General features: G+C 43.1%; 1 protein-coding gene across 4 annotated transcripts in view; it reads left to right on the top strand.

Annotated features, from left to right (window-relative positions):
* KANSL1 (KAT8 regulatory NSL complex subunit 1) overlaps positions 1-21,079 on the top strand; it is a 165,173-nt gene that overhangs the window by 141,301 nt on the left and 2,793 nt on the right. For 3 of the 4 annotated variants that reach the window (XM_024760517.1, XM_024760516.1, XM_024760515.1), the window contains 7 exons: positions 5,588-5,759; positions 14,233-14,415; positions 14,894-15,082; positions 15,418-15,566; positions 19,547-19,668; positions 20,308-20,365; positions 20,586-20,698. In XM_024760517.1, the coding sequence (XP_024616285.1) occupies positions 5,588-5,759; positions 14,233-14,415; positions 14,894-15,082; positions 15,418-15,566; positions 19,547-19,668; positions 20,308-20,365; positions 20,586-20,698 (986 nt within the window). The remainder of the gene's footprint in view (positions 1-5,587; positions 5,760-14,232; positions 14,416-14,893; positions 15,083-15,417; positions 15,567-19,546; positions 19,669-20,307; positions 20,366-20,585; positions 20,699-21,079) is intronic. The other variant, XM_024760518.1, reaches the window with a different exon arrangement.

A 21,079-nucleotide genomic window follows, 5' to 3' on the forward strand; every position in this document is an offset into this window, starting at 1 on the left:
AATGGGAGCCTGTGCGTTGAAGTTTACTAGGAGGGATAACCATAATCTGAGCCGCATGGTTCTCAATGATCTTTGACCCACCTGCCCACCCCCAAGAAACATTTGACAATGTAGTCATTTTTGGTTGTCACAAAAGGTGGGGAGGAAGGTGTTACTTGCACCATGAGTAGAAAGGTCCGGGAAGCTGCTACTTACTTATAGTGTACAGGACATCTCCTCCCAACAAAAAAATGATCCAGCTCAAAGTGTCAGTGGTGCTGTTGTTGAGGAACCTTGACATATACTAATTTAGCTAGCATTTGTGTAGTGTTTTAACAGTTTGAGAAATCATATTACATTTCCCACAATCCCATGAAATTGGCATTATTGATCCTTTAATAACAGATGAGTAAATTTGAGGAGGTCATACTAACAAGAAACAAGAATTTGATATCGATGGTCTTTATGGTTGATGTCTTTTTTTTTTCTCCCCCCATTATAAGTGAAGACAGTGTACTTTGTATGACTACAAAAATAACAGAGTTGAGACCAGACACTGTTCCAAGTGATATTTATTCTCAAAACAGCCTTAGCAGATAAGCAGCTGTTATTATGGATGAAGCCATTACTTGTCTAAAGTTATACAGCTAGTAAGCAGCAGAGTTAGGGCTCAAACCCAGACAGCCTGGCCCTATTGCCCACACTTTTTTTTTTTTTTTTTTTTTTTGCGTGACGCGGGCCTCTTACTGTTGTGGCCTCTCCTGTTGCGGAGCACAGGCTCCGGACGCGCAGGCTCAGTGACCATGGCTCACGGGCTCAGCTGCTCCGCGGCATGTGGGATCCTCCCGGACTAGGGCACGAACCCGCGTCCCCTGCATCGGCAGGCGGACTCTCAACCACTGCGCCACCAGGGAAGCCCTGCCCATACTTTTAACTACTGTATATTGCCACATAATTTTTCTTTTACAGTTTAAACATGTTTGTTTTATCTTTAAATCTTTAATACCTTTGGAATTTATTTTGATGTGAAGTAGGAATCCAACTTCTTCCCACCCCCTAGACCTTGATTTCCCTGATTCATTTATTGGAAAAGTCATCTCCCCCTGACGCTTTTTTTTAGTTAATTCATTTAGAAATATTGCCTGTGTTAAACATTAAATTGTCATGTTATATATATTGGTCTATTTTTTCTTTTTAATTAATTTTTCTGTTCCTTAACCAGTAGCATGTTTTTTTAAATTACTGTAACTTTTAAAATGTGGTAGGGCATATCACTCCTGTCTACCTTTGCTTATCAGAAAATTTCTGGGAACTTTTCCCCTTGGCATTTATTCTTCCAGTTTGTAGTTTATTTAAGTTACATTTGCCTCTTCTCTCTTCTGTACCAAAAACCTACTGAGTTTAAGATTATGGATTAATTTGTAGAATATTAATAATTAATAGCTTTAAGCTTTGTGCTTAAAATTTCTAGTTAAACTTATTCCAGTATTTTTTTTTATTGTTGTTATAGTCAAGAATAGATAGACTCTTTGGTCACTTGTATGTTTCTAAATAAAAGTTATTTTTAGGAAGATGACACGAGAAAAACACCTGAGGTGAGGGAATGACTATGGAGCTAATAGAAGAGCCAAGTGCAGGGGCCTGTGATCAGGAAGTTTGCCTATCATTTTGGGGAAGGAACAAGGAAGTCAGAGGAACTGGTAGCGTGAGCTAGGAGAGAAGCAGGAAATGAAGTCGGAGAGGGGATAGAAGTGACAGATGGTTTAGGGCTTTGTGTGTACCAGTGCAAGAACTTTGGCTTTTATTCCTCATGAGATGAGCCATTGGAAGGTTTTGAGCAGAGGACTGGCATGGTCTGACTGAGGTTGTAAAACAAGATTACATCAACTACTGTGTCAAATAACTGGAAGGAGGGACAAGCAGGAAGACCAGTTTGGAGGCTATTTAAGAAACCCATATGAGAAAAGATAGTGACTGCAGTTGAGGTGGTATGAAGTGGTCAGATCCTGGATACATTTAGAAGGCAGAGATGATAGGATTTCATGATTGGTTTTGGGGTATGATAAAGGAGTTTAGGATGAGTCCAAGGGTTTACGATTGAGCAACTGGAAGTTGGGAAGAGTTAGGAGCTTAGTGTTAACTCACTAACTCTGAATGCCTGTTAAGACATCTAAGTGGAGATGTTGAATGGGCAGTGTGAAATTGTATTAATTGATGTCCTAATATCAAATACTTTTGATATCCAGGAATAAATCCCACATGCTCATGGTAGGTTGTTTTTATTTTTTTGTGGTTTTAAAAATAAACAAATAAATAAATAAATACATGTGTATAATTTGGCATCTTAATTCTGTGTGTGTATATTTAAAGTTGCCTGAACTGTCCTTCAAAAAAATTCCCCAAATTTATCTCTTAATAAATTAAGATATTTTTATATACTTCTAGGTTCTATTAACACTTCACAGTTTTTCATTCAAAAGTAAGATTGGTGTGTAAGTATGTGTGCACATACTTTTTATCAGGTTTTAAATCAATTCTATTTTTCTAAGAGGACTAAAGAAATCTAATTCTGATGAAAACTCATTTTAAAAAAAATTTATTTATTTATGGCTGTGTTGGGTCTTGGTTTCTGTGCGAGGGCTTTCTCTAGTTGGGGCAAGTGGGGGCCACTCTTCATCGCGGTGCGTGGGCCTCTCACTGTCGCGGCCTCTCGTGTGGAGCACAAGCTCCAGACGCACAGGCTCAGTAGTTGTGGCTCACAGGCCTAGTTGCTCCGCGGCATGTGGGATCTTCCCAGACCAGGGCTCGAACCTGTGTCCCTTGCATTGGCAGGCAGATTCTCAACCACTGTGCCACCAGGGAAGCCCTACAAATCTAATTTCTTTATGCTAGCACCAGCCATTTTAATTGAATAGAAATTATCTGTTCTTCAGTGTTTTTAAAGACGTCACTGAGGACACAAGACTAGTCTGAGCCCCTACCTTTATTTAAGGCATGTGTATTGTATTCTCCAGTTAGATGGAATATAAAAATTGTAACATTTAAGCATTATAGAAATGCATAATGTGGAAAATGAAAGCTCTCCTTAATCTCCTCCCCACCATCATAACCACGTCAGTGGTTTCTTGCACATTCCTCTGTCCTCCTTCTCTCTGCATCTCTCTACATGTTAGTGTTTTATTTGGATAACATTATTATGTCAAGACTATTTTTATTTTAACTTGGCTGTGTGTATGTGTCTACACTATTGTATCCAGTTTATCAATTAACTAGTACTTTTTTGAGGAGTTCTTATATGTTTGCATTTTTTCCTTTTTTCTCTTTATTAGGCCAGTCTTACAGTTTATCTAATTAATTGCTCTGTTCCTATCTAACCCATTCTTGAGGTGGGTTTGGGAAGAGGCGGGAAAAAAACTCCCAAAGAGCAGTTCTTAAATTTGCTGTTTCTAGCATGTATTTTTTCTTTTGGTAATTTCAGTTTTTATTTTAATCTTTCTCCTAGTTTGTTCCTCTTGGCATATCGTTTTTACTCTACATCCAGTCTATAAAATGGAATGCTGTGCGTTGCCCACTTGGAGAGCTAATTGATGTCATGGGTTAATTTATGAGGAGAAAATATACCTCCCTTTTAAGATTTCTTATTCTGATTTTTATATTTTTTATAATCTTGTCAGTGTTTAAATTTATGGTGCCATTTTTGGATTCTGATTACCTAAATCCTCCCATTCATCTCCTGTGCAGTCTGTGGTTTTTGTTCCTGCCAACGTAGGCCCCTCTCTCTCTCTGCCTCAAAATGTTACCTCCCCCAGAAAGCCAGCCCTGGTTAAATAGGTTGCAAGAGGTATTTTTTCCCAAAACAGTACCAGTTAATGTCTACAGAAGTGTGTGTTTAGTTGGTATAATTTCCTTTCAAAGGCATGTACAATTGCAGCTTATTAGAATACTTTTACTTTAGCGTATTCTTAAGTTGCCCAGTCTAACCTTCACAGGGCCTTCTTTGAATGCCACCCATCTATGTCGCCGCAAGAAGGAGGCAGTTGGGGAATGTTGATAAAGACCGCATTGTTCTCATATTTATCTTTCTTCTGTGCGTGTCTGTGAAGGCAAACAGCTTTCAAGAGTTGGGTGTGGTGAAACTAAATGCACCTCTCTGCAGTTGTTACAGAGTTTTGATGCTACCCTTTTGTCTTTATTATGATACTACCCTTGCTCCTAGCATTCCTTGTCATAGTGTCATTCCACAGACAAGTCCCTTCTTCTAGGACTGCTTGCTACCCAGATGACTTTTTTGTGGTCATGATTTGGCAAATGCCAGACATGTTCATCCTAACACAAGAACCTAGGGATCCTGCATTCAGCATGACCTGAAGTTTTCTCCTCAAAGCACAAAATCATAAAAATCCCATTTTGTTTTTAACAGAATTAAATATTTTGAAGACTTAAGATTATTTTTGATTGTGATTTTTTTTCTGCGGTACGCGGGCCTCTCACTGTTGTGGCCTCTCCCGTTGTGGAGCACAGGCTCCGGACGCGCAGGCTCAGCGGCCATGGCTCACGGGCCCAGCCGCTCCGCGGCATGTGGGATCCTCCCGGACCGGGGCATGAACCCGTGTCACCTGCATTGGCAGGCGGACTCTCAACCACTGCGCCACCAGTGAAGCCCAACTGTGATTATTTTTGACTGTGGACTTAGCTGGAGAGGTATTTCTTATCCTGCTAACATGTATACAAAGGAAGTTTAATGAAAATGATTTCTATCCCATTGGAGTTAGTCTAACACAAAGACTGTGTGTATGAACACTCACCACCCCAAATTCATTTTCATTACTTAAGTATGAGCTTTATAACAGTAGATTTTTAGGCTAGGTTAAAGAGTAGCTAATGAGTTCTGTGTAGTCCACGGAAATTTTCCGTGTCGTTTCAGGCCACCTGGAAGTCTTTTTATAGCAGGAGATTTGAAAAGAACAGGAGAGGTATGGTTGGTTATTCATTAGTATGGCTCTTAGGTGGATGAAGTTGCTGAAGAGGGCAAAGTCATGTTCCAGCCAGAAATCTGGAGCCAGCTATTCACCTTAGTAGATGGTAGAAAACCATCAAGGTGGTAGAAACATACAGGTTTTGTAAAGTGTTCTTGGTAAGCACCTAAGGGCTTCACATAACTTGATGTCTTCATTGGAGAAGAAGCAGGTTTACTTAATTACTTTGAAGGTTAATGTGTTGGAGAAATGGAAATCTTTTAACAAACTGGTCACACTTTTTGTTTGGTGTCATATATGTATCTAGAGAGGGCCTTTTTTTTTTTTTTTTTTTAGCTTGCAGGTCACTTTTATTTCTTATTTTATTGAGGTATAATGGACATATAAGATTATATAGTTTCAGGTGTACATCATAATGATTTTTTGTTTCCGGCCGCACTGCACGGCATGCAGGATCTTAGTTCCCCGACCAGGGATCGGACCCGTGCCCCCCTTCATTGGAAGTGCGGAGTCTTAACCACTGGACTGCCAAGGAAGTCCCTAGAGAGGGCCTTTTGAATCTTTGGGATACTGAATGGGGAGCTGGGTTTTTATCAGACACTGAATTGTCAGTTTTGTCTGACTTTTCACAGGTTCACCGGAACAGCACAGTGCGCTCTGGCTGTGATGTGAACCCCTCCTGTGCATTGTGCGGCTCAGGCAGTGCCAGCACCACGCCTCCAGAAATCCACTATGAAGCCCCTCTGTTGGAACGCCTTTCCCAGTTGGATTCTTGTGTTCACCCGGTTCTAGCATTTCCAGATGGTAAGAAAGTCTACATAATATAAAGTCTAATATGTGAGACTTGAAGGGTTCAAAGTGAAAGAAAGTCGGCCAAGATTCTGGTACAACCCCCAGGTACTGTCAAGGTATTGCTGTCAACAAAGTCTTCTCTTAGAATTTTGCAAATAGATCTCCCAGACCGGAATGTGCCACTAAAACATTGCAGCTTGCGAAGAGAGAAATTCCCCTAACACTTCAAATGGTGAGGCTAGGACAGTTGCCTCCAGCCACAACGCTTGGAGCCTGGTCTGTTATACAGAGTCTGTCTTAAAAAATGTATTATCTATGTGTGCCATGATGTAAAACAGCATGGGCAGCGCTGCTAAGTTGATCTACCTGATAAGCCTCCATGTCTGCCAATTTTCCTTTTCCACCTCCCTTTTCATAATTGCTTTTCTCCCACTACATGAAAGTCATTCCTCTTACCCATATTGAGTCTTGCTGTGGGTCTTGCCCCCCAGAGTATAAAAACCTTGGGCAGTAGGGACACCAAACGAACCATTTCAGAGTTCATGGCTCCTGAAGAAGAATCCTGTGGGAATTAAGTAAAAGAAAGTTTTGAATAAAAAATAATGAAGACGGAGGTACATTATTTTTTTGTATATAACTTAAGGCAAGATTCTCTGCCTTTTCTGTCACCTTAGAATAAATATTTAGAGAATTAATAACTTACACCTGAAACTAACATATTGCACGTCAACTGTACAGTATTTAAGTTTTAAAAAGAGAAAGAATTAACAACTGAAATTAGATTTTACTGTGACTGTAGTCTGATTGAATAAGTAGGTGTAAAAGATTTTTTTTAGTTAAAGTAAATATTATATATGTACATGCTGAGGTGTTGGTATAAATAAATATCTTTAATGCATGTAGTATTCTAGAAAATACAGCCTTTACAACTGTCTGAGTTTATGATTTTATTAAAAACTATATTTCGGAATTCCCTGGCGGTCCAGTGGTTAGGACTCCATGCTTTCACTGCTCAGGGCCCGGGTTCAATTCGTGGTCGGGGAACTGAGATCCCACAAGCCTCGCGGTGTGGCCAAAAAAATTTTTTAATTTAAAAAATAAAAAATTACATTTCAAATGGTGGGGGTACATGAGCAAAAATGTTGAAAACTGTTCTATAGACTACAGGAAGCCAGTGTTTTCATAATCTGGATTTGTTTCACTGATTTGCAAATAATCTCATGATCTGGCCCCTCTTGAATCACTGTGTTATTGTATCTGTGTGTTATGGCTTATATGATGGCTGTTTATGACCTTATTTTCCATTAGTTAAATTTTAAGTTCTCTCGGGATAAGGGACCATGTTTTTCTTCCTGCTCTATCCTTCATAGCACCTTACAGATAGTCTGTACAAGTTTTTGAAAGGAGGATAACTAAAATAGGAGTCTGGGGAATGTGGATTATATGGGATGTAAGATTTACTTATTGGCATGAGAAGAAAACCCAAGTTTTTTCTAGCATCAGTAGTATATTATCTTTTTCATAAAAGGGCAGATACTAAATAATTTAGGCTTTATGGATCATACTGGCTAGGTTTAGTCTATGTTGTAACTAGGCAACTCTGCCCATATAGCACAAAAGCAGTCGTAGACCATGTATAAGCAAGTGGGTGTGGCTGTTTCAATAAAACTTTATTTATAAAAACAGTCATTACTGATAAACTATCCTGGAGAATCCCATCTTCTAATTGATCAAACATTAGATGACTGTAATCCCCTCATTCCTTATCTGTTCTTCAAATGACTGGATTCTTTCTTGGTCACCTAAATCTGTTGAGCTACTCCAAGCCTTACTATCATGACTCCCTTCAACTGTAAGAAAGGCATGGTATAATATTCTTGCTGCCACATGACTTCTAGTAAGAGTGGAAATATTTAGAGAACTTGAAACATATGGATAGCAAGCTAGGCAGGGGTTTAGGTCAGGAGTGGTGGAGCAGTAAATAAACTTTAGAACATGATGAGTAGAAAACACTACAACATCCTCCTCTGTACTTCAGATTCCAGAGTCATTGACATTTACCCTTTCTTGCCATTTGGATTATAACTTATATAACTTAAGATAATATTTATATAGTGTTTTATAGTTTACAAGCACTTTTCTTATACTTGTTTCATTTGCTTCTCTCAGTAATCTTATAAAGTTACTTCAGTTTTACAGATCAAGAAATAGGCTTAGAGAGGTTGTGGTTTATCTCAGGCTACATAGCTAATGTAGAAGGCTCCAGAATTCAAACCGAGGTCATCTGATACCTGTCCTTCTTTTCACTATAGTTCATGTTTCTCCCCAGCCAGGATATTAAGAGAAGTCAGGTTTCTACCTGTTTCCAGACTCTAGCTACAGACAGAGACACCAGGATGATTTGGGAACATTTCTTGAGTTACTCTCTCAGGATTACAATATTGAATTGTATGGTCTCATATTTGAATAAAGAAGGCTGAAGCCTATAGTTATATCTGATTCTGATAAGGTCTCTTCCATACTCATTGAATATCAGTTGATAAATATGCTGATCATTCCTTTGTCAGCAGTATTACCATGTATAGTTGTGAATTCTGTCTCCCATCCCCCGATCAGATATGCCTGAAACACCTGCCTGGCGTCTCCTGTTCCATCATTCAGCATCTCTACTAGGAGGTACCCATTCCCTATTAACACTTTCTCTTCTTCTGACTGCATCGTATCTATAAATCTGACTGCTGCCCTTACACTTCCCCACTCCATTCCATTCCAAGCAACTATAGGTAGCAAATGAGGGGGAAAGGAAGGAGACCCCTTTCTGTGGTCTCTGTGGTCTTCATTTTCCTGCCTGCCGTTTCTCTGTGTCTGTCTTGTCTCCCCCACCACTTTTTCCCCCTCCTGCCTTTCCCCCTTCTCTCCCCTCTCTCTGACACACACACGTGTACACACACACACACCCCTCCTAACCATGACATTGGGGTTTGGACAAGTGAGTTGGTCATTAAACTCTTACTTATGAGACTGTACAGGGGAATAGTATATATACCAAGTAGAATGGTTAACATATCTGCCTATGGATAAATTAGGACTTTCTGTGGGTTGATTCGGGGGCCTAATTAGTGTATCTAATATTGTGACTATCGGGATAATTTTGACTTGATCCAACCAACTGCCACATTCAGAATGCTATCTATTTGTAAACTGGAAGATTCCCAGGGCCACAAAGACGTGAATAGCGCCTCCTAAAGTATTGAGATGCCCCAAATATCTCTGTGTAGAATAGTGAGTAATGGTGAAGACTAGCAGCCAGCACCCCTGTGTGAGTCAGACGTGCTCCACACCTGACTTCTGCGCCACCCCTTTGCAGCCTCTTCTCTAGACTGTATTTAAAAGACGGCGGGACTTCCAGCTTTTCATTTTCGTGTAGAGTTTTACTAATGTTTCCTAACCAGTTTGTGTACTTTGTGAGGATGGGAACCAACTGCAGCTCTTAATCTTAGAGTTCTATCTTCCATCTTGCCACACCTCAGCCACTACCATTAATTTGAGGAACTACTGCCTGACTGGAAGGTGGAGACATTAGGGTGTGATAACCCTTTAGTACTCCAGAAAGAGGAGCTTGTTTCCTTATTACCTCACTTAATCAAGCCAGTTAATCCTTAGCTTGAAATGCAGAGGATGTCTGTAACCTTGGGGAAAAGAATGTTTAGATTTAGGTTTGTGCTTAGTAAGAGCACCACCTGCTGGCTGTGAAGATCAGTGCTCTTGAGAGAGCTTGCCAAGACAATTAGCTGTATACAGGAGGCCGCTGCACCTTACCAGCAGGGGGAGGAAGTGAGCATTACAAAACACCACCAGAAAGTGTTCTTGAGAAAATGGTGGAAAGTAATGAGTAAAACAGGTTAATCTTGGAGTGTCAGACCCTGGTGGGCCTGGAGTTAAAGTCTTTTCATTTTGTTTGAGGAAATAGTAACCTAAGATGATGTTTCCTGTCATTGATCTGTACCTTCTTGTTTGATAATATACTTTAATAGCCATTACCTATGCAGGTATGCAGTGTGTGGAGTCCTCCAGCTGAATGGGTCTCTACTGTGTTCTCTTGCATTTTTACAACTCTTTGCTTACTTTCAGGTCCTCTATATCCAATCTGTTTCAGAGTTGTAGCTCTGTAGATCCCAGGTGTTATTACTCAGAACAGGAACTCAGACCAGCAATTCCTAAGAGATCATTTTTGTTCACTGACTGGGGGGTTTAACTTGAGTTTCTCTTTACTCATATAAAAGCAGTTAAAACACAGCAAACTTCTAGCAGCCTGAGTCCCTTGAACAGTTTTGTTATTATCCCTAACTGCTTACTCAATGGGCTTATAGGGGAAATTGCTCTTGGTTCTGCTTAGTACCTCAGTTCCAGAGCACAAGGCAGTAGTGGTCTACACTGTGCCAGCTTCCGCTTCAGAGCATTTAAGTGAGGGCAGTGGAGTTTTAGTTGAAGACTCATTGATTTAACATGTTAGAGTTGAGAGATCAGTAGTCATCTGGTCTAGCAATAACATATAAATGTATTTTCTCTCGTGCTTAACTCGAATTGATTGATGTTGTCTGTATGGATTTAATTAACTAGTTAATTATTTGAGATGGGTCTAAGGTCTTGGGGTACAACAGAAAGAATGTTGCGAGTAGCCTGTGCCTGCAGCAGACAGAAGAGGAGAGAGCTAGAGCATGTGTGCTAGGATGTTATCAGCTCTGATCAAGTCTTGCTGCCTCATTTTACAGATGAAGAAGCTAAAGCCCAGCTAAGTGATTTGTTCTTGTTTTCTCCTACTCAGTGATGGGACGAGGACCCGTGTTTAGGACTACTTATTTCCACCATAACCATATCCTATTTCCTTTTCTCCCTGGCTTAATTTTCAGGTTTGGGAGCACAGTGACTGTGGAAAATAAAAGGAAAAGACAGTGAAACTACTATGCTTTTGTAGTCCCATTAAACAGCCTTTGCAGGCTTCTTTGGCAGTCCAGTAGTTAAGACTCCATACTCCCAATGCAGGGGGATCGATCCCTGCTCAGGGAAGATTCTGCATGCTGCGTGGCATGGCCAAAAAAACCAAAAAAAACCCAGCCTTTGCCAAGGGGGAATAACTCTCCTGCTGACCAGGGGGAATCCTGGGATGTAGAGGAGGTGCTCTTCCACTTCTTGAGCCTTCTTTATACCTTCAAGCTCAGCCCAGCTTTCAGAATTCCGCTAGACGATGCTTTATTTCCTATATACTTTTCCCCAACCACTCTGAGTTAGAGCAAGGAATTTTTACCATTAATACCTCTAAACTTAATTCTTAGTTGGGAGATCTTTTTTTTTTTTTTTAACATTTGACCTTTGGGGGGTGGGATAATCAAACCATTTTATTGAGGGCCTTGGGTGGGATCTAAGGGCTGGGAGTACAATGAGCTCTGATATCGTTGGCCTGGCTGAAAGCTGATATAGTTATGTTAAGGTTTGGGATAGGTGAATTTGTTTTTAAGTGTAGAAAAGAAAGAATGATTATGGGAAAAAATTTCAGGAGATAGCACTGTTCCCAGAGATTTATCTTGTTCTTTGAAGTGTCATGAAATACATGGTCTATGCTATAGGAAGGAGTTTCTTTTTTACACTGCAGAACTCTTTTGAAAAATATCCTGTACTCTCCAGTTCCTTAGGAATAATTTGAGAAATATCAGATTTCACGCCAGGATTAAACTGCTCCATTCTCTGGGCCAAAGAATAATTTCATGGTGTAGTGGCTAAGAGTATAGGTTTTAGGATTTTACAGACCTGAGTTTGAATGTTGCTTGTTACTTACTAAACTGTGTAACCTTGACAGTTAATTCACCTTTCTGGATCTGTTTTTTAGCTTTAAAGGGAGCATAGTAATGTTTACATCATGGAATTGTTACGAAGATTAAGTAATACACAGTGCCAGCCACAGTATAATGGGTTTAGTAAATGTTAATTTATTCCCCTCTTCTTTGCCCCCCATTCCTAGCTCAGATTAAGCACATCAGATCCCTGGGCACCAAAACCCCAATAATGTTTAGAAAATACACTAAATAAAACCTCTGACAATTCTGAAAAAAAGAAGGCATGCCATTGGTGAATAGAGTTTGGAGTGATTTTTTGAAAGATGGAAAACAAACAGGATAACTGTGAAGAAATAAAACTAGAAAAAAGGGGAGCCCAAAGCACATGCTTTTGAGTAAACTCCTATGGGGTAGGAGCTGGTAGGGGAAGGTTCTTTGCCCACAATGAAAAAGGACACAGAACTAAGGATGGGACCTGGGCATTTGCCTGGGTGATAAGTTTGGACTTGTTTTGGAATATAGCTAGGTTGGATTTTTCCCCTTTTCCATAAAGTGGTGGTGTTTCATTCTTTGCTACAGCAGCGGGTATGAACTCAGGGGCTGGGACCTTTTTTTTTTTTTTTAATTTGTTTTATTTATGTTAGTTTTGGCTGCATTGGGTCTTCGTTGCTGTGCCTGGGCTTCCTCTAGTTGCAGCGAGCAGGGGCTGCTCTTTGTTGTGATGCAAGTGTTTCTAATTGTGGTGGCTTCTCTTGTTGCAGAGCACGGGCTCTAGACACGTGGGCTTCAGTAGTTGTGGCATGTGGGCTCAGTAGTTGTGGCGCACAGGCTTAGTTGCTCCATGGCATGTGAGATCTTCCCAGACCAGGGCTCGAATCCACGTCGCTTGCATTGGCAGGCGGATTCTTAACCACTGTGCCACCAGGGAAGTCCCAGGGGCTTGGACTTTGACTGTGTCCCAGGTAGTTAATGATTCCCAGGAGGCATTGGGAGCTAAAGAGAGATGTTCTGGTCTTCAGATTAAAAAGGACCATGGAAAGTTTTTCAGAACCCTGAAAAAAGACCCACACCTGTATCCATGGTGGTGAAGTTTCAGAATGAGACTATAAAAAGGAAAAATATAAGTTTCAGATTGCCACTAGAGGTTCTACCCAGAATAATAGGACAAGAAATAGAAATAAAAGGCATACAAATTAGAAAGTAAAACAGCTTTTTGTAAGTGACATACTTGTGTATGTAGAAAATTCTAAGGACAACACAACAACAAACAAAAACTTCGTAATGGATTTAGCAAGATCACAGGATACAGGTCACTATATTAAAAATTACTGTATTTCTACATACTAGCAGTAAACAATTATAAATTGAAATTTTTTAAAGTGCTATCATGTATAATGTCATCAAAAATATCAAATTAACAAAATATGTATAAGAACTGTACACACACACACACACAAAAAAAGAACTGTACAGTGGGGACTTCCTTGGCGGCCTAGTGGTTAAGACTCCACACTCCAATGCAGGGGCTCAGGTTTGATCCTTGGTCAGGGAACTGGATCTCGCGTGCTGCAACTAAGACCTGGCGCAGCTAGCTAAATAATTAATTAATAATAAATAACTTTTTTTTTAAAGAACTGTACAATGAAAACTACCTAACACTGATGAGAGAAAATTAAAGAAATCCTAAATAAATGGAGAGGTGTACCACGCTCACTGACTGAAAGACTCAGTGTTAGAGTTCTCCCCAAACTGACCTGTAGAGCACCACAACGAGCTTAAACCCCCAATAAAAGTTTAAAGGAAGAAACAGAGCACCTACAAGTGAATGAGTCATATTCCATCTCATTGGTGACACTGTAGTAATAGCTTTAAAGTCTGAGAGAAAACTAGTTTTAATCTAGAAATACTATTTCTAAAGAAATTACTCAAGGCCACATTCTTAGGAAAATAAAAGAGGAAACTAACAAAATGGAAAGATGCAAGAAACAGTGGTGAACCCCCAAAGAAGGTTAAAAAATTATAATTAAGTCTAAAAGATTAATTCACGATATTGAATATTAACTAATCCACTTAAAAACCTAGGTAATCCCCAGGTGGGAGGTGGTGAGGGTCTGGAGGAAGGAGGGGGGAGAATAGTATAGTTCTTATTTAGGGGAAGATGTAGTACCCAGTACGGTGTCTGATAAAATAATAGACGGTAAGTAGTTGTTGAGTGAATATATCCTGATTAACTTTATGTTGATAGAAGTAGGTCGAAATATTTCAGTTTCTAGAAGAATAAGAACAGGATGTTTATCAATCTTTCAAACCAATAAAATTAACAGACTTGGTGGAACACAGGAACAAAGAAAAGTTCATCAATCTAACAAAAGGTATTTTAGATTTCTTTGTGTGGAACTTGCAAATAAAAGGCAACGGTGACTTGTCTGTGAATAAAAGAATGACCTTCAGTAAAGTTCCAATAAACAGATCTTCCACGTGACAGTGCTTGCCCTGCTTGGGTCATCCTGCCACTGGGTAAATAAAAGAAGGGTGCAGTGTGGGTCTCACTCACCGGTGACCTAGAGTTGCTGTGAACACACCTCACTTTGTGAGAGAAGAGCCCAGAGCCCAGGTGTCTGGACTAAAACCGCAGTGTTTTGTGTTTCTTGCAGATGTTCCCACAAGCCTGCACTTCCAGAGCATGCTGAAATCTCAATGGCAGAACAAACCTTTTGACAAAATCAAACCTCCAAAAAAGTTTTCACTTAAGCACAGAGCACCCATGCCAGGCAGTCTCCCTGATCCAACTCGTAAAGACAGGCACAAGTTGGTCAACTCCTTCCTGACAACAGCCAGTAAGTTTCAGGGGTCCAGAGAGTCCTCCAATTACTTTCCTATTCCTTTTATGTTCTTAGGTTACTGGTATGGCCATGGCACTGTGTCGGGGTTGGGAGAAGCAGTTGACTGATGTAAATTCAGCTCACAGTCTTCTTTTCCTACTTGTCTTAGATGCTCTCGGATGGACTGTGAAAGCTATTCCAGACACCATGTATCTTGGGGCTCAGTGAACAGCCAACTTTCCATGGCATTGGGTCCATCTGTGGGCAGGCTGTCTTCTGTAGTCTGGTGTCACTTTTTTCTGGTTGAGAGCCCTGTGGGCTCCCTGGTCTGTTTTGGCCAGTGTGTTATTTGCCAGAAGCGTCAGTCCCAGAGGACTGTCCTGCTGCCCTGGGTGTCTATCACTGACCTAGAGAGAACTCAAGAGCTCGGAACTCAAATAAGAAAAGATTGAGAGGAGGTGTTTCACAGCTCTTTTTCTGTTCCCCTCTTCAGAGCTGTCCCATCACCAAACCCGGCCTGACAGGACCCACAGGCAGCACTTAGACGATGTGGGGGCCGTGCCTATGGTGGAGCGAGTGACAGCGCCCAAAGCAGAGCGCTCGCTCAACCCGCCGCCACCCGTGCATGACCCAAACCACAGCAAAATGAGATTGCGAGACCATTCATCCGAGAGAAGTGAAGGTAGGGCCAGGCCCGGCACCTCTGCCTTCGTTTGCACCTGCTCAGGGCTTTCTGGGGCAGCCTGGGCTTCTTATAATTGCCCTTAGCTTTGTCCTTCACTTTCTAGGAAGGCAGAGTAGAGGGCCCCTACTGCTTCTAAGTGTAGGTCACTTCTTACTCTGTAGCAACCTCTGCTCCATCCCTACCTCCCGTCAACCAGTTTGCTTCATCTTTTTATCCTTTAGGCTTAGAAAGCATTTTTGCCTTTACTGCATATTGCTGGCATTCCTGGCTTGTGCTGGAAGTAGAACAGGTTGAGGTAGCCACGTATTCCTCTTTTCTGTTGACTTCTGCAGTGTTGAAGCATCACACGGACCTGAGCAGTTCGAGCTACTTGGCGGCCACCCACCATCCACCACACAGTCCCTTGGTGCGACAGCTCTCCGCGTCATCAGACAACTCTGCACCCACCAGCTCTAGTCCACAGGTTACAGCCAGCACGTCTGTAAGTACCTGCGTGGAGTTGGACAGCCCCTCTGCAGTGACAGCTCGTTCCAGTGGGTCTGGAGGACAGTGTAGAGAGAGGGTTGTAAGGGCCAGGGCAGTTATGGGGACTCGACTCATCTTGGCGTATTTGTCTTTTTCAAGTCAAAGTGGTGCTATTTGATCCTCCGTTACATTGTTTTCCTTGAGTTGTTTTTCACAGTAGACATGGATCTGAGCTGAGCCAGCCATAGAAAGCTTGATGCAGAGACAAACTCTTGGGTGATCTATGACTATTCAGGATGCGTGGGACTGTGTTTCACACAGAACTCAACAGTGTCATGACTCTAACTCTGTTGGGCTAAGTAAACATGAGAGGAGGGATAGAAGAGAGATGCCTGTGGGCATTGGAGACTTTTGATTTCCTTGTTTTTACTCTCCTGGGGAGTGGAGCTGGAGTGGTGAGAATAAACGCTGGGTGTGTTAGGGTGCTTGCAAGGGAAGTGGGACATAGAGCCCATGTTTTTTACGTGTACAGAGCAGAATTACAGATCCAGCAGGCCACGCTGGGAGTACTGACATGTAGTGTGCTCATAACGGCAGGCTCTTTGGCCCCTGATCCGCTTTTGCGGTACCACACTCCACCCCGAAAGCTGCTTGCACGGCCATTCCAGACATTAATATCATTCTAGTGTTTTAATTACTCAGTGTGTGCCTCCTTGAACACATACACCTGTAGCTGCTTTGTGCCCACTAAAAGGGTACTTTATACAGTAATGATAATAATAATGGAGATAGTAAAAAATAAAACGACACAACTGTAATGTTTGTTGTGTCAGCGCTGAGTGCATTATGTGTGTTACCTCATTCAATCCTTTAATGAATGCCCTTTGAGGCGTAGGTGGTATAAAAGATTCCCATTTTGTTGGTAGGGAAACTGAGTCTTTCCAAGGTTAAGTAAGCTACATAAAGTGAGGTGACTTATGAGGGTGTAATTGTGATTCAAACCCAGGCAGTCTGACTGCAGAGCTAGTTCTCTTACCATCACGCTGCACAAAGTGAGCCTAGGTTGCGGCATTACAGGGGTGACTTATACAGGTGCTTTGAAGCCCCTTCAGAGCTTATATCAAGAAACTTCTAAGCCCACAAAATGTGCTCACTGAGCTCCTGCGATCAGGTAGGAATTCTTCACATTGTTCTGTCTTTACTCTTAAAAATCAGAGTCTTGGGCTTCCCTGGTGGTGCAGTGGTTGAGAGTCCACCTGCTGATGCAGGGGACACGGGTTCGTGCCCCAGTACGGGAAGATCCCACATGCCGCAGAGCAGCTGGGCCCGTGAGCCATGGCCACTGGGCCTGCGCATCTGGAGCCTGTGCTCCGCAATGGGAGAGGCCGCAACAGTGAGAGGCCTGTGTACCGCAAAAAAAAAAAAAAATCAGAGTCTTTTCCAAATGACCTCTTTGTTCCTCCCCTCCCACACACACAGATTTTGTCTCCATAGGTGGTGTAGTATCTATCACTAACTCAGTTGTCCATTAGTAGGGGATCTCAGAAAAACCAAACTATTTTAAAGAGGCTAATTCTAATAGAAGTCTTCTCTGAGACTTGGTGAGACTTCAGTATTTTTTCACCTGCCGCCCTCTTGTGCCTGGAGAATGTAAACTTAGGCCTGGATCACTTGAAATTTTACTTATTGTCTAATGAGTACAAATTTTGTATATAGCACTGTGCTGACCCTTAAGGCTCTTGCTGCCTTTTTTCAGAGAGTCTGGATTTATATAATAGCAAGAAGAGTGATAGGCCAGGTAGGTAAAATAAGGTAGAGAAGCTACAAGACACTGGAGAAATGGTGGGGGAGGAGAGGGATGGGGTGTATGTGGTAGTGCTCCCACAGAAAGCCACAAGAGCTGACAGATGCACCAGAATCACCTCCATGGCCTTTTTTCTTTTCTTTTTTGGAAGCCCTGGGTATTCTGATTTGGTAGTTAGAAGAGAGGGGGCCCTGAACCTTTTTCTTCTTTTTCTTTTTTAAATATACTCCTCATCGTACATCTGATGTGCAGCCAGGTGTGGGAACCACTTTTCATTCCCATCACCTGCCCTCCACCTCGTTCCAAACAGGAGAAAGTAGTTAAGTTAGATCGAATGAGTGCCTTATGGAATTGGGAAATCTAAATGTAGGGTGGGAGCTGGAGCCTGCTGAACCCCACAACCCGCTCCTGTCCCTTTGCCTTGAAGGCACTAACAGCAGGCCCAAGGAGATTCAGGGAAAGTACATTCCTGTTTTCTGCCAGCAGTTTCACATTCATTCTTTTTTTTTTTTTGCCGTACGCGGGCCTCTCACTGTTGTGGCCTCTCCTGTTGCGGAGCGCAGGCTCAGCAGTCATGGCTCACGGGCCCAGCCGCTCCGCGGCATGTGGGATCTTCCCGGACCGGGACACGAACCCGCGTCCCCTGCATCGGCAGGCGGACTCTTAACCACTGCGCCACCAGGGAAGCCCTCACGTTCATTCTTGACCAAGATATAGGGAAAGCTATCTCTTGAGGCTTTCTTAAGGTACACTTCTTGTAGTGGGGTGTGTAAGTTCAGCAGAGATGTGGCAGAAGCCTTTGGGTGTGAGGTCACTAATCCTCAGCCAGGCAAGACTTGCAAAAGTCTCTTCAACCATTTTGGTTAACCAGTTACCCTAAATTTGTGAAGTCAGTGACAGTCTGTTCTTACAGACAGAGGAGAAGACTGAGATGAAAAAGACATTGTAATAACCTGAAATCGTAGGTGACAGCAGCTAAACTCCTGGCCCAGGAAACATTGCCTTTCAACATTTTCTGAGAAGGTCCTGAAATGATATGATGAATCAATCATAGATCCCCCTCTGGGAGCAGAGAGTAGAGAGGTCAGCTGTAGGGAACAACCTCTTCCCCATCTTCCTTCACTCTGGGCTGGCCACACTTGGTGGTTTGGGTTTGAATGTAGCCTCTTAGTTGTCTGCAGCTGTATTGTCACCATGGCAGCATGTTTGTCATCCCACTGTTTCGCTCTGGGCTCTCACAGCTCAATCGCCGGTCTCTCTGTTTCAGGGCAGGGTGTTTGCTATCTGGGCACAGGCAGCTCGTGGACATGCCCCTCCATCTAAGAAGCCATGCCCTTTGGCTCCCTGCTTTATTGCTCCGTCGATCTCCCGCTTGCTGCGGATACCCGCCTCCTCCTCTGATATTGGATCCTTGTTAGTCTTCTTTCCCAAGGGTTTGATCTTAACTTCCTATAGGAGCGAATTTCCTTTCTCCAGGAGTGTGAGCTGTACAGCCAAGGCTTCCCTCCACTCATCTCTGTTGATATAGCTAGAACGCTCTCAGCTCTTTCCCTCAGAATAATAGCCAGAAGGGGAAATCACATAAGGGCTGAGCAGATGGTTGGTACAGATTTAGCTGAAGAGTTCAGATCTACGAGAAGGAGGTGCTTCCATGACAACCAAGGTTAGATGATCCATTGAGCTGGGCCTGTCCTTTGGGCGTCTTTCAGGGTAGGGGAATTCATCTTTTTAACCCGAAGAATCACCACCAGGCTGAAGCATTGCTTTTAGGATCCCCCATGGGTCTGTGTCATAGACAGAGATAAAAGGGGAAGCAGAAAGGAAGATTTAGTTGGGGTTGTTAATAAGGCTGTGTGTAGAGGAGTACAAACCGTGGCAATTGACTCAAGGCCCCAGGATACCCACCCCTGTAAGCTTCAGCAGAAGTCTCTTTTCACGTGAGCCCATGAAGAAAGAGGGTGCAAGTGAGACTTGCGGATGGAAGATACTCCTCAGGACCGCTTAGTATTTCCCCTGCGCACTTTGCTGTTGGGGGACTGTCTCCTAGGTGCAAGCAGCCGCTGCCATCCCTGCCTGGGCCCCACCCAAAGGCCCAGATTCCTGGTTATTGGTGATCCTGTTTTAAATCTCAGATGTATAATTTGAGGTACGTAGAATTGTTCCTCCCTCTTAAACTTGCCTTTGTCTTGCAGCAGCCAGTAAGGAGGAGAAGGGGAGAGAGCTCCTTCGATATTAACAACATTGTCATCCCAATGTCAGTCGCTGCAACCACCCGTGTAGAGAAGCTGCAGTACAAGGAGATCCTTACTCCCAGGTAAGAGGCCCTGGGTGATGGGCTCTTCTTGCTGGTCTTCCTGTCATTGCCCTTTTCCCTCTCCTCTGGTCACTGAGCTTTGGGGCCTAACCTTGGCTGTTGTCTTCTCTTTAAGAGAAGGTCTACCTGATCAGAGTGAAATTATTTCTTTACATAATTTTCTTCCATTATGTGAGCACCAACCAGACCACAGGCCACAAACTGGCTATAGACATGTTTTGTTTGATGCATACAAATAGGTTTTTAAATATTGAATTTGTTGTTAGCATCAAAGCAGGATTTCACATACGAATGTTTATTTCCAGCTTTTGTTGACACATCAAGAGACTGGGCAGCCCTGTATGTGCACTCCCGTGTGGCGGCAGTCAGCTGCTGCTGGGTGCTGCTGGTCCCCTCTAAACAGGTTCTTTTGCTTGAGTTTGTCCGTCTACCAGCTCTAGTCCCACCCTCAGCCTGCTTCCCCTCTTTCTGCCCCTTGTGCACATTTGAGTGTGGGACCTCTTAGAGAGGCCCCAGGGCTAAGCAGGCCCAGCAGAGAGCAGTGTCACTTGCAGGTGGAGAGCTCTCGTTCCTGCACGGATGTACTTACCCTGCCCAGACTGCCTGCCGTCTCACAATTGTTCCTTCCTGGTTTTGCAGCTGGCGGGAGGTTGATCTTCGGTCTCTGAAGGGGAGTCCTGACGAGGAGAATGAGGAGGTAATGGCATGGGCGTTCGCTCTTAGAAGAGCACATGCACTCGTGGGTGCACACACTGCAGACGCCTCAGGACCTGTGGGTGTCAAGTGCAAGCTCATTGTATTCCTGTCCTGACCAGGAAGAGCCTAATGTGGGGTGGGGCTGCTTCTAGAATGGGTCTACGCACTGAAACTTGACTTTCTGGAGGAAAGGGGGGATTGATGAAGATGCTCTTTTGCAGATAGAGGACCTGTCTGACGCAGCCTTCGCCGCCCTGCATGCCAAATGTGAGGAGATGGAGAGGGCTCGGTGGCTGTGGACCACGAGTGTGCCACCTCAGCGGCGGGGCAGCAGGTGATGGAGCAGGCACAGGCCTCCAGGGCCTGTGCAGGGAGGGTCAACGGGGAGTTGGGACCCTAGCTGTGTCCATGGAGTTGCCACTTAGTTCTTCATATCCGTTCCCTGTCGATGGCTGAGAATGCAGACGTTCTGTGGTGTTTGTTGGGACTAATGAGGGTACAAGCAGTCAAATGCTGGCCCTTGCTGAGTGGCGACTGTCCAGTTCTGACAAACTCCGGTGATCTCCCGGGGTCCAGGAGTAGGCTGTCTGTGGCATTTGGAGGCTGGTTGGGGGCTGTAGTGATTGGGTTAGAGGAGCTTTGGAGGCCTCACCACAAGTTAACCTTCCTTTGAACAGTGGAGTTTGATTTTTGTGGTCTTGCTTTACTTGGAAGA

This window comes from Neophocaena asiaeorientalis, unplaced genomic scaffold (assembly GCF_003031525.2).
Source record: "Neophocaena asiaeorientalis asiaeorientalis breed wild unplaced genomic scaffold, Neophocaena_asiaeorientalis_V1.1 scaffold30, whole genome shotgun sequence".
In the NCBI taxonomy this organism is placed as follows: domain Eukaryota; kingdom Metazoa; phylum Chordata; class Mammalia; order Artiodactyla; family Phocoenidae; genus Neophocaena; species Neophocaena asiaeorientalis.